This window comes from Pinus tabuliformis, chromosome 1_1 (assembly GCF_031772625.1).
Source record: "Pinus tabuliformis cultivar Carrire ecotype Pingquan chromosome 1_1, CPIR1, whole genome shotgun sequence".
NCBI classification, from domain to species: Eukaryota; Viridiplantae; Streptophyta; class Pinopsida; order Pinales; family Pinaceae; genus Pinus; species Pinus tabuliformis.
Genome location: NC_142297.1, coordinates 146,144,602 through 146,158,074, shown reverse-complemented (window position 1 = coordinate 146,158,074; position 13,473 = coordinate 146,144,602). Strand labels below are relative to the sequence as shown.

General features: G+C 32.8%; 1 protein-coding gene across 2 annotated transcripts in view; it reads right to left on the bottom strand.

The window, feature by feature from the left end:
* LOC149212045 (MADS-box transcription factor 6-like) overlaps window positions 1–9,255 on the bottom strand; it is a 179,009-nt gene extending 169,754 nt beyond the window's left edge. The window contains exons 1-2 of one of the 2 annotated variants that reach the window (XM_089391660.1): window positions 8,626–9,255; window positions 7,738–8,147 (exon numbers count right to left, since the gene is read on the bottom strand). In XM_089391660.1, the coding sequence (XP_089247786.1) occupies window positions 7,738–7,919 (182 nt within the window). In that variant the 5' untranslated portion in view covers window positions 7,920–8,147; window positions 8,626–9,255. Of the gene's footprint in view, window positions 1–7,737; window positions 8,148–8,224; window positions 8,361–8,625 lie in introns of those variants that run through there. The other variant, XM_089391661.1, reaches the window with a different exon arrangement.
* Between the last annotated feature and the right edge of the window lie 4,218 nt (window positions 9,256–13,473).

The following is a 13,473-nucleotide window of genomic DNA, read 5'->3' as shown; positions in this document are numbered from 1 at the left end:
AGAAGTTTAACGAAGGATTGTTAAGTAAATTTGATCGGATAAATGAGTCAAAATTGTTATATTCACAGTTGGTTGACTCATTGTATAGGTGGCCCATAGTATTACATGTACTTAAAACCTTTAAAAACTTTAAAGATACTCCCTATAATGTGTTAAAGTTGAAACCTTAGCCTGCTTGATGAAAGCCAAGGTGTTGACCAACTTAATAACCGCTTTTAAATCAATAATAATAATTATTATTATATTATTAAATCAATAATAATAATAATTATCTTAAATTTTTTTAGATAAATCTTGTATGTTTTTTGAATCAGTTATCGGAGAATCCACAGTTTGAACATCTTTACGTTTCAAATCCCAAGTGGGATCCATCATCAGGGTTGAAGAATGATGAAGCAAGAAGAGCAAAAAAACCCTAATAAATTAGTATTTATTAGGGTTTTTTGCTCTTCTTGCTTCATCATTCTTCAACCCTGATGATGGATCCCACTTGGGATTTGAAACGTTGGTATAAAGATGTTCAAACTGTGGATTCAACCCTGATGATGGATCCCACTTGGGATTTGAAACGTTGGTATAAAGATGTTCAAACTGTGGATTCTCCGATCACTGATTCAAAAAACACAAGCCACAGATCTCTTAAATCCAAAATCTTGTATGTTGTTACTATCTTTATCATTACTTTTTAATTTTTCCTTCTCATTATTAAGTAAAACTAGTCCTTTATCTTAATTGAAAATTGAATGGTGGAACGTAATAGCTCTTAATTGAAATTTGAAAGAAGGTCCAAATTAAACCTACAAGTTTAGTGCTATTTGATTTCTTTAGCATCTCTGCAGCCTCATAACACATCCTGGGGTGAGAATATGTGCAATTTACTGCTGTTATCCAAACATGCTAATTGTGCATTATAATATGTGGTTTATAAACTAATTTCGTCGGAAACTTCGTGAATTAGAGTGTCATTTAAATTAGACCACTCCTATGGTTTATAAACTAATTTCGTCGGAAACTTCGTGAATTAGAGTGTCATTTAAATTAGACCACTCCTATATATTATATTATATGTTAACAGAACTTTGTTAATCATAGTGTCATTTAATTTTTGTTTAATTTTTGTTTTTTTCAAGAGAGAAATCATCATATGGTCGAAGACAGCATAGCCGTTACAAATATCGTTTAAACATCTCCATAGCGTGGAGGTCATCAAATATGCACCTTTCCAGGAATCGAACATGGCTGAGGGGTGCTAAAGCCATCCGCCCCAACTATTACATCATGCACGTCATGTGCAATTTAATTTTTGGTTTTTATGCTTAAAATGTTTTTTGAAAAACAGAAATTTAACGACACGGGAAAATAAACCGTCAGTGAGGTCGTGCATAACGGCTAACATGCCCATTTCCAATCTAATATTCAGTGTTTTAGATCATCGAACACAAAATACTGGAAGACTTTATGTATCTAAATCAAAGCCTGCCATAAACCAATAGAAATAAGGCCAAGTATTACTAACATACCAGTGATCTTAGCGTTTGATTTCTGGCATTAGAGTTATCACTGTGAGATTGTGCTCATATTGAATGGAGGTCACTACAGGCTGGTTTTCCATTTTTCTAATTATCACTGTGAGATGTGCTCATATTGAATGAAGGTCATTGCAGGCTGGTTTTCTATTTTTTTTAAACAATGGTGAATTGGTAATTTTTAAACAGTAGTGAATTGGTAATTCATCACAATAATATGGACGAGGCCTAGGGATGAAATCTAGTGACTACTTCCAACTTTACTGTGAAAAATCATAGTGTCCCAATAAGATTTGAAATTTGAAACCAGGTAGACGAATAGCATCTAGACAACCACCCAATCCTCCCACCCGGAGACACCAGTTCTCCATTTTCATGTAGGAGACGCCAGCTCTTCATTTTCATGTAAAGGTGGGTTTTTGTAGGGAGATTAGATAATAAATTACAATAGGAAAATGTTGATGTGGGAGGTCACTGTCCTATTTTCTTAAAATTAGATAAGTGTAAAAAAAATACGTTTTTCTGCATTGTCTGGTCAAATGGTTATTCCTCGTTCAAAAATGCAGAGAAGTTTTGTTTATAAAGTTATTTTCCATCATTCATAGAGTATTCTCTGCGGAACGGTGAAAACGGAACAATCACGTGACACTACTGGTAAGTGGTAAGACGTAAAATCCGAGCTAATAGCGTAGTTAGAATTGTAGAGACATTAGCAGAGACCGCATTTAAATGACTTTTGTCAGTAAGTCTCGTGATTTCAGCGGTGTCATGTGACAGAACAAAGCTTCGCACGCTTGTGCGCGAAAAGGCATTAGCAAAGTTCAGAAAGGAACGTCGCCAATCCTCACAGCAATCACCAATAAGGACGGCCAGAGGTAGGAGCAGCTGCCCAAAGTTTTCGCTAGATAAATAGTGTTGAAGCATAGTATATTATATAAGACCTTGATAAAGGCAAACTATTGAAGTTTTCCACGATACAACAGTATGGAAATTTATCATGAACTTCTTTAACTATAAAGTCTAACAAGACTCAACAAAGCCCTACTTAAGAGACCGCCTTAGTCTGCATAGCTCCAGATCTTTTACAAAAGCTAGTCTTTCCACTACTTCAGTGATGATTTCTTCAATCTACCCTGGATTACATTACCTTCAAGAATTATCTATACAGTGATCGATAGAATTAAAGAATTATCTATACAGTGATCGATAGAATTATCGATTTTTCTCAGTGCAATATATGCAACATTGAAGATACATATTATAATTAATTGTTTGAAATGTTATATTATAATTAATTTATTTTTATAAATGACAAAGTATCAGAGACGGTCGAATATAAAGCCAATACCCTTTACTCATTTAAACTATCAACGGTAGACCCTTCATCCCAACATTATACGTTGGGAATGCTTTGCAAAAATAACGAACTTCGGGATAATTGTGTGCTTCTGGGCCGTATTTAGAGTATTTTCTCAAAATACTCTCCATGCCAAAAGGCCAAGGCCTGTGAACTTGAAGGACAAGGTTTTGAAAAATGAGATTTAGGTTAAGGAATTGTTTAGATAAGGAATTGTTTAGATAGTTAAAAGTGGTTAGAATCTGGATTAAAAAAATCAAAAAATTAAGGTGTTTGAATTATATTTTTGATAGTGGAAATAGATTCAGCACCATCAAAAACTTTTAGGCACCCAAGATCTTGAAATTTAACAACTATAACTTAGATTTACACGAATCCCTACCTGATTTTATCAAAATCTTACCAAAATTTCTATAATTTTTTAGAAAAAATTTAATCTAAAGTTAAATTTTAAAAAATATCAAAATAAACTTCTCATGTTTGCAACCCCTATCTCTCCTTTCCCCTGAGAACGAAGTAAATTTCACAAATTTATGTCTCCACTCTCAGCCTACTCCAGAGTCCATGCTTCTCTCACTTCAATTTATTTATGAACTCCACAATTTTTTCGTCTCTCACCCCTACTCCACACTTCTCCCACCTTCATTTATATAATAACACAGAAAAGGATAAATTTCACGCGTTTGCAACCCCTTGTTGGAAGAATCCCTAATTTCCGCCCCGCCCTGGGGATCCTAGTTACTGGATTGTAATGTTAACGGAAAACCTCCACATGGTATCAGAGCTTGGACCCAGCTCTCCTGTTTGCAACCCCTATCTCTCCTTTCCCCTGAGAACGAAATAAACTTCACAAATTTATGTCTCCACTCTCACCCTACTCCAGAGTCCATGCTACTCTCACTTCAATTTATTTATGAACTCCACAATTTTTTCGTCTCTATGCTCACCCCTACTCCACACTTCTCCCACCTTCATTTATATAATACACTGAAAAGAATTGAAAATTTCAAGGGTTTGCAACCCCTTGTTGGAAGAATCACCGCACCTCTATAGAATCCGTAATTTCCACCCTAGGGATCCTAGTTACTGGATTGTAATGTTTACCAATACCTGCAAGTTTTGGCGTCAAAGCAAACCTCCACACCCCTCTCTCTCTTTTCCCTACGAAATAAACTTCACAAATTTGTCTCTACTCTCACCTTACTCTCACCCTACTCCAGAGTCCATACTTCTCTCACTTTAATTTATTTATAAACTCTACAATTTTTAGTCTCTACCCTCACCCCTACTCCACACTTCTCCCACCTTCATTTATATAGTAATAAAGAAAAAGATTCAAAATTTTCAAAAACTAAACCCCTTTTCTAAATGTTTTACCTAGTTGGCATTCAAAAACTGTAAACAAGTTTTCCAAATAGCTTAAATATGCTTTACCCTGGAAGCCAATAAAACAGCTATCTCTGCCATTCTCTCCGAGCAAGTAGAATTAGTTACTCACCTGTAAAGAAGAAGCTTTCCAAGTAGCTTAAACATTATTTCACTCGGGCCCCATAAAACAGTTTATCTTTACAATAGAATTGTTTACTTATCTTAAACCTGATTAATAAAAATGCAAAGAAAAAAAATCATTTCAATAAATAATAAATTATTTGACCAAAAAAAATTAAATATAAATATAATAAATCACACTTTAATAATTATATAAACTTACAATCAAAAAATCACCCATAAAAACATAAAAACCTGGTGCCAGATGGCCTGTTTATTCTTCTTCATATGTAGGTATTTGCACGCAACTGGCATTTACCTATAAAGACCATTTAATTCATCTATACATTCTTTCTCACCACATTGAATAGTAACCTCCACCACGTGTTACTAAGTTATACATTAAATTAAATAGTAAAATGGCATGTTTAGCATAGCATAGATTATAATGAATGGAAAATTAGATTAACATGTAATGAAATTTTAACAAATTCAAATCTATATTTTTAAATAAAAAATTTATATTTTTTTAATTCTAATATATATATATATATATAATATTAATTTTAACTATTTGATTATAAAAATGTATTTTGTGAACTTAACGAAATATTATGTAATAAAATATATTTGTAAATAGAAATATATTAAATAAGGAAGTTTAAATGTTGGTTTTTTTTTGTTAAGGTAATTATTTCCTTTAATTTTAGAAATTTGGTAAAGAAGTTTTGAAATTTTAAGTTTCAGTAATGTAATTTACAAAAATCTAGTATTTTAGGGATTTTCTAAATAGTTAAAATTATTTATACACTGAAAAATACATTTTAGACAAGTTATATATACTCAAAAATACATTTTAAACCACTTAAATTCAAGATCTTAACAAAAATTATATAACCTGATTTGAGCAGAAAGTAAATAAAAAACTTATGAAATGTTTAAACTATTTATTTACACAGGAATATATTTCTTTATATATTAAATTTATTATACTTTATTTAAATTTTATTTTTATTTATTTAAATTTCAACCGAAACTAGATAAATTCCTAAATGTAAATATATTCTTCAATAATAAACTCATTATAAATATAATAAATTTTTTAATAATAAACTCATCTAAAACCAATTAACAATTATATAAATAATTTAAATAATTTATTTATCATTTGATAATCTTAAAATTTTTATTTAAAAATTACATGAAAAACATTTATTTATATCATTATATTAATACATCTATATAATTTAATTATTATTAATATCAAAATTATTTTAACATAAATTTAATTTTATATATATTTCATATTTTTATAAAATATATTATTTTATTTTTTAATCATTTTATATATATATATATATAATTTATTAATTTAAATTTTATTTATCATACATATGTTTTTTCAACATGGTGGATTACAATTGGTTTCTCTCGTAAAAATATTTTATTTCCAAAATTTTAATTTTAATTTTTAATCTATCTTTTATATATATAAGTTTTATATATCATACAGATGTTGATACTCTCCATAAAAATATTCAAACCAAAATTTTCGCAATCCAGGTTTAAGCATTTTTAATTATCCATCCAAATTAAATACACAGGGTTTGGGGTTGCTTTACTTTGACAGCGTATACCAAAATCAATGTTTTCGCAATCAAGGTTTTGGTGGCCTTACTTAATTGCTTATAGATAATCCGTAACCCTCTCTTGAGAAGAAAAAATAGGTTCTATTGGCAGAGGAGGCATAAAGCAAGAATTCCTGTGCGACCTGTGAAAAAAAAGGGGTTCTATTGACATAAAAAGGGGTTCTATTGACATCAGAGGCATCAAGAATCGTCATACTTGTGGTATTCACATATGATCTGAGGCGTTCACTTTCTGATTTTGTTCAGACTATATGACAGTTCTCACACAATGGTTTCGGGCAGAATTTGCATTTTCCGCAATGCAAATGAAAATTTGAAAGCTAAACAATTTGAAGGGTTTGACTGGGTCCTTAAGTTGAAAAATAGTCGTTAGTTTTTTTAACCGTTGGAGTCTCTGCTTGGACTATTTAACTCGCTATACTGGATCTGTATCTTCAACTTGTCCTGACGATGAACCACACTAGTTGGTTCGAAAGACGTAGACAAATGATCAATTATGTGATTTAGCCAAAAAAATTTCTAAACAATTTGAAAGCTAGTTAATAATTTTCAGATAAGCAATTTCTGCCCTGTTTATTCAGAAGGCTAATGGGTATGGCCAAACACTTTTATGTCTGTGAAGTCATCTTGCATTATTCGTCGATTCTGCCAGTACTTCTGTACAGTGCGCTGAAAAGCAAAGCAAACACGTGAAACTACTGGAAAGACTGGAAGACGGAGTTAATAGCTTGGTTAGGGTTTGCAGAGAAGGTGCACAATAGCCTGGACTCTGTATTTAGTCCTATGAGTACCGGTGGTGATATGTGACGAGACAAAGCTTCGCACGCATGTTGTCGAAAAGGCCTTTAACACAGTTAAGAAAGGAATATCGCCAAATCTTAACAACTGGCGTTTCAGCAATTGCCGACATGTAAATGTGCTATTTTCCTGCTGTGCCTTGACTTTCACTTTAGATTTGATTCAAAACGGAGAAATTGCTGAAACACTAGAATCGGCTGTGAAATTTGGCTCAAATATTTTGATTTTGTTGAAAGACAAAGGTGAGGTATCTAAAGTTTTCGCTTGATAAGTCGTATCAAACAAGCTTATCAATTTAAAGGCAAATAAGACGCAGCAAAGCCCTACTTGTCAAAGGATTAGCTCATTCTGCGTGGCTGGAGACCTTCAACAAGATTATCTACCCTGTCAAAATACTTCAGTGACGGTTTCTTTAGTCTACGCAGGGTTATGCTCGTTTCGAGCATGGACTTTGTGCTGTCGACAATACATTAAATATTGATAGAATTACCGATGTTTCCAAGTGTCTTACAGGCAATATTGAAGATTTAACTTGTCTAGATTATCTTATCAAGCACTTTACCGATAAATTATTTATTTTTTTCATATCTGCGCTATATGTTACAAATGCTTTACCGATTCACAAAATTCTTAGCATTTCTAGCTTATTCGGAGAAATGCTTTGAAAATAAACTGAAGCTTGCTACAATTGTGTGGCTCCCAGGCGCATTCGACTTATTTTCTCAAAATACTCTCAACTGGAGAGAAAATTTAAAGGCCTTTTGAACGTGCACAAAAGTTTTAGCTAATTTAAGATTTTCCTTTAAAACAAATCACGGAATAAACTTTACAACCTCTCTTCTCTCCCTCACAGCCTTCTCCAACTCTAATATTATAACACAAAATCCCAGAAAAAAGTCCAGAGATTTCAATACCATACCCGGCGCTTCCGAACTCATAGAGTTTTCCTCTGCTTGAGAATATTATCAGTGCTACCTCTGCATCACATAACACTGAAAGTTCATACGCCTTTTTCAGCAGACCATTCCGGCGTTTCGAAAACGTGACCTGACGGTTAATCTTATTCTCGATCCGCTTCAGCTCGACGCGCCCTCGCCCCATTCTTTCCTTCTTTCTTTCTTTCTTTCCCTCTCCTGCTCGACGATAATCTCCCTCTCTCGGCCTCTTCCTTATTCTTCTTTGATCCTCGTCTTGCTCAAAAAGTAAACAACAATTGCTGCAGTACTCTCGCTCTCCGATTCCTATTTGTGTGTCTGCCCCCGCCACTGCACCTCAACATCAACCATTTACTTTGAAACTGTACGCATTTCACCATGAGTACGCGATAGCCTGCGAATAGCAAAAATAATCTAGGTTAATATCTAAACTTTGTACTCTACATGCCAGTCTACACTACTACAGCGTACCTATACGCTCCGCCTACTATCAAAAAATTAAAGTCATCGCATCTCCACACAATTTGACAGATAATAACGTTGATAAATACATTTGTTCCTAAATATGATAAATTTATACAGGATTCCACTCTGTTTGACCAGTAATACTGCTAATAAATACATTTCTTCACGAAGTATATAAATTTACACCAGATTCCACACAATTTAACAAATAATACGTCTGATAAATACAGGCACTTATACCAGATTCCACACAATTTGACAACCTAAAATACTTTTCTGCAATAAATATATATTTTCATAAGGGATTCCACACAAAGTGACAAATAATACTGCTCACCAGATTCTACGCAACATGATAAATAATAATAATGCAAAACAATCTTTATAAATTTAAAAAAAAAGATTACCGGAGACGAGATGCAGTCGGACAGTCGCATCTTTCGGACCGATGGTCAAATATCCTTAACACAGACGATTTATACGAAGAAAATTTTCAGGTCCGCCGATCTGCGTACAGAGTATGTTTGAAAGGTATGGGCAAACTATAGACACGTGGCATTCAACGTACGCATCATTCTTTGTGGACTCCACTGTCGAATTCATCGGAGGGACGTCTTTTAAACGTTTCCGTTAACCCAGTCGCGCGGTCCTGCACGAAAGCCTCACATCACTCCGCCTTCCGACGACTCAACGTCAAGTGCCACCAAATTTGCGCGGAAACTGCGCGCATCAGCCACCGTCGAGGCACCGATTGAAATTTTCTGTTACGCCGGCATCTAAAATTTCACGTTACAGACAGCGACAGCGACCGCACACCTACTAGCTCTTTCCGTCACGGGCATTGAAGTGTAGTGGGGGCGGGTCTGTTTTCCGTTCCGTTGGCTGGAGGGCTCACTAACCATGGTTAAATTTAGTTCTCAAAATGGGGAAACAAGCGGAAACCCCTAAATCGTCGATGATCTAGGGAATACATTCATCAAGTACAGCTAGCGGCGTTCTAGTTAGTGAAACCAAATCTAACTTCTGCCAAATCTAGTAACGAGGTATTAATTCCCTAACTACTTTCCATTTCTAAAGTCATAATGGGATTATTTTTCGCTACAAGTGGAGTCTCTTTATATTGTACTAAAGAAAATGAATGGACACCATTTATGTTTTATCGTCTCTTTTTTTATTATGCCTTCAATTTTCGTCCTTTTCAGTTTTTTTTTTTTTTTTTGGAAGAAAAAAAAGAATTATGGTCATGGACCTATTAGAGGCATGCTCGTCCTCTTTATAAAGAATCAATGATGTTTGGACCTAGCGCGTACTCATTACAATGGGAAATTCATGAGGATAGAGACATTTATTGTATAGTTGGATGTTTATAAATATGGAGACATTTATTGTATTAGGTGTTGTTTGGTTCAATTATGGAGTTTTTCTCCCTAATGAAAATGGACTAACAGTTTTGATTTAATTATAGAGCTTATTTTATAGTTAACTTTTCATATAATTTAATTACTTGTTCTTTGATTTAATAATGGAGAATTTTTTTTTTATAGTTAAATTTTTATGTTATATTTTATTATGGAATATGTTCATTTAGTTTGGTGGATTATGGACAAACCTATTCTAGTTCTAGTGAAACTTCATTATAATTTTGCAAAACTTATTTTTGGAGTTGTAGTTTTACTTTAATGGAAGGGAATTTTATTTATAAAATTTTACTTGGAAGGGTTTTGGTCTTTGTTTAAGAAGACTTAAAATCTTAACATTATGAAAAAATGAGTGGATTTAGGCAAAATAATGGATTGAGTGGGGAAAAAGAAACTTATAAGAAAGGTTGAGTTTATCCACAAATGAATATGCAATGTTTCCAACACTCTTGCAAGTTTTGTGTCAATCATATTCAATGTTGCGGTTCGTTTGTGATCGGAGAGGACTTTGATCCTCCTCTCGAAGGTTCTATGATGTTTAGATCTAGCTCATACTCATTATAATGGGGATATTCATAAGGATGGAGACATTTATTGCATAGTTGGATATTTATAAATATGGAGACTTTTATTGTATTAGGTGATGTTTGGTTCAATTATGAAGTTTTTCTTTATAATGAAAATGGACGAACACATTCATTATATTAAGTGATGTTTGATTTGATTATAGAATTTACTTTATAATTAAACTTTCATATAATTTAATTATTTGTTATTTGATTTAATTATGGAGATTTTTTTATAGTTAAATTTTTATATCATTTTAGTTTAAGTATAGTTTATTATGGAATATGTTCATTTTGTTTGGTGGATTATGGACAAACCCATCCTAGTTCCAGTGAAATTTTATTATAATTTGCAAAACTTATTTTTGGAGTTGTAGTTTTACTTTAATTGAGGGGAACTTTATTCGTAGAATTATACCCGGAAGGGTTTTGGTCCTTTTTAAGAAGACCTAAAGTCCTAAAATTTTGAAAAAATGAGTGGATCTCGACAAAAAGATGGATTGAGTGGGGAAAACGAAACTTATAAGAAAGGTTGAGTTTATCCACAAATGAATATTCTCATTTCCAACACTCTTGCAAGTTTTGTGTCAATCATATCCAATGTTGTGGTTCATTGGTGATTGGAGAGTACTTTGATCCTCCTCTGGAAGATTTTATGATGTTTGGATCTATCTCATACTCATTACAATTGGGATACTCATAAGGATGGAGACATTTATTGCATAGTTGGATGTTTATAAATATGGAGACATTTATTGTATTGGTGATGTTTGGTTCAATTATGAAGTTTTTCTCTATAATGAAAATGGACAAACATATTTATTATATTAGGTGATGTTTGATTTAATTATAAATTTTACTTTATAGTTAACCTTTCATATAATTTAATTACTTGTTTTTTTATTTAATTATGGAGATTTTTTATAGTTAAATTTTTATATCATTTTAGTTTAAGTATATTTTATTATGGAATATGTTCATTTAATTTGGTTGATTATGGACAAACCCACCCTAGTTCTAGTGAAATTTTATTAAATTTTGCAAAACTTATTTTTGGAGTTGTAGTTTTACTTTAATTGAGGGCAACTTTATTCATAGAATTCTATCTGGAAGGGTTTTGGTCCTTTTTACAAAGACCTGAAATCTTAAAATTTTGAAAAAATGAGTGGATCAGAGCAAAATAATTGATTGAGTGGGGAGAGAGGAACTTATAAGAAAATTCGAGTTTGTACACAAATGAATATGCTCATTTCCAACACTCTAGCAGGTTTAGTGTCAATCATATCCAATATTGTGGTTCATTGGTGATTGCGGAGGACTTTGATCCTCCTCTCAAAGGTTCTATGATGTTTGGATCTAGCTCATACTCATTACAATGGGGATACTCAGAAGGATGGAGGCATTTATTACATACTTGGATGTTTATAAATATGGAGACATTTATTATATTAGGTGATGTTTGGTTCAATTGTAAAGTTTTTCTCTATAATGAAAATGGTTGAACACAATCATTATCTTAGGTGATGTTTGATTTAATTATATAGTTTACTTTATAGTTAAGTTTTCATCTAATTTTAATATTTATTGTTTGATTTAATTATGGAGTTTTTTTCATAGTTAAAGTTTTATATGGTTTTTGTTTAGGTATGTTTTATTATGGAATATGTCTATTTAGTTTGTTAGTGTATTGTTAAAGGATTGTGGACAAACCCATCCTTATTATAGTGAAAACTTTATTACAATTTTGCAAAACTTATTTTTGGAGTTTGTAGTTTTACCTTAATTGAAGGGAACTTTATTAATAGAATTCTACCTTAAAGTGTTTTGGTTCTTTTTACGAAGACCTAAAACCTTAAAATTTTGAAAAATTGAATTGATCGGGGCAAAATAATGAATTAAGTGGGGAAAAAGGAACTTACAAAAAAGGTTATGTTATGAAACCAACTCACAAAAAGATAGAAAAGATATATCAACGCCTTAGAATTCAGCCTCTTTGAGGGGGCAACCTCCTTTACATTACACAAATGAACAATTCTTCGATGATACAAATGAAAAGACCTCCTTTCTATATATAGGAGTCTAAGGGGTCATAATATAATCAGAGCCGACATAACAATAATAATGTAAGGGCACAATAATAACAATAGTGGGCTTCTATGGGGCACAATAGTAACAATATGGGCACTACATGGGTACATCAATATAATAAGGCAGTTGTACTAATAACAATAAGGGGTTACACTAGTAGTATAGGGGCCTAACATGCCCCTCTCCTTCAAAAAGTGTTGTCCTCAACGCTTGAGTAGTTTTTGATGCTTCTGTATAAAATTCTTGTCCTCCCATGTGGAATCTTCAGCGGTTAAGTTCTTCCACTTGATGAGGTACTCTGAAATTGATCGATTTCGTAGCTGTCGGGTTCTTGTTTCTGTGACTGCTCCAGGTTCTAATATGATTTTTCCTTCCTCTTTAATTTCTGGCAATATTGTTTGAATTGGGATCTTTTGAAACTTTTGAATAAGTGGCCATACTTCTTTGTCCTTCTTCCATTCATCCCTTGCTTCATTTATCCAATCTGGTTGGATAATAGAAATAGCACAAAACAATGCTTCCACATCCTCATCCTTTCTTGAGAGCGCATCTGCAACAAAATTTTGCTTCCCTTTTCTATAGATGATGTCAAAGCCATAACCCAGCATATTTGTGACCCATTTTTTTTGTTCTTCTAAAGATAATAGTTGTTCTAAAAAATATTTAAGACTATCATGATCCATTTTTACCTTGAAGTGTCTTCCCATTCGGTAAGGTCGCCATTTCTTAAGTGCATATAGTATTGCCAACATTTCCTTCTCATAAATAGCTTGCTTGAGATGTAGCAGTAAAAATACCTAATCACCTACATCAAAACATTTTTCACTACAATGTTGATCTACCTATTGTTTCATTCGATTTTGCACCAAAGTGGTGTTATCCTTTAAAAGTTGGAGAACTTGTTGTTGATGCTCGATGTGATCTTTCACTGCTTGAACCTTTTTCTTCTTGATGTGTCCTTCTATCTTTAGAGTTTGAGGAGTGGTAATTTCTTCCAATCCTTTACAAGATATGGTCATATTCATTTCTTGATGCTCGATGTGATCTTTCATTTCTTGAACATTTTTCTTCTTGATATGCCCTTCTATCTTGATAGTTTGAGGAGTGGTAATTCCGACCAATGAATTACAAGATATGGTTGGATTCATTTCTTCTTTCTTGATGTGATCTTTCACTTCTTGCA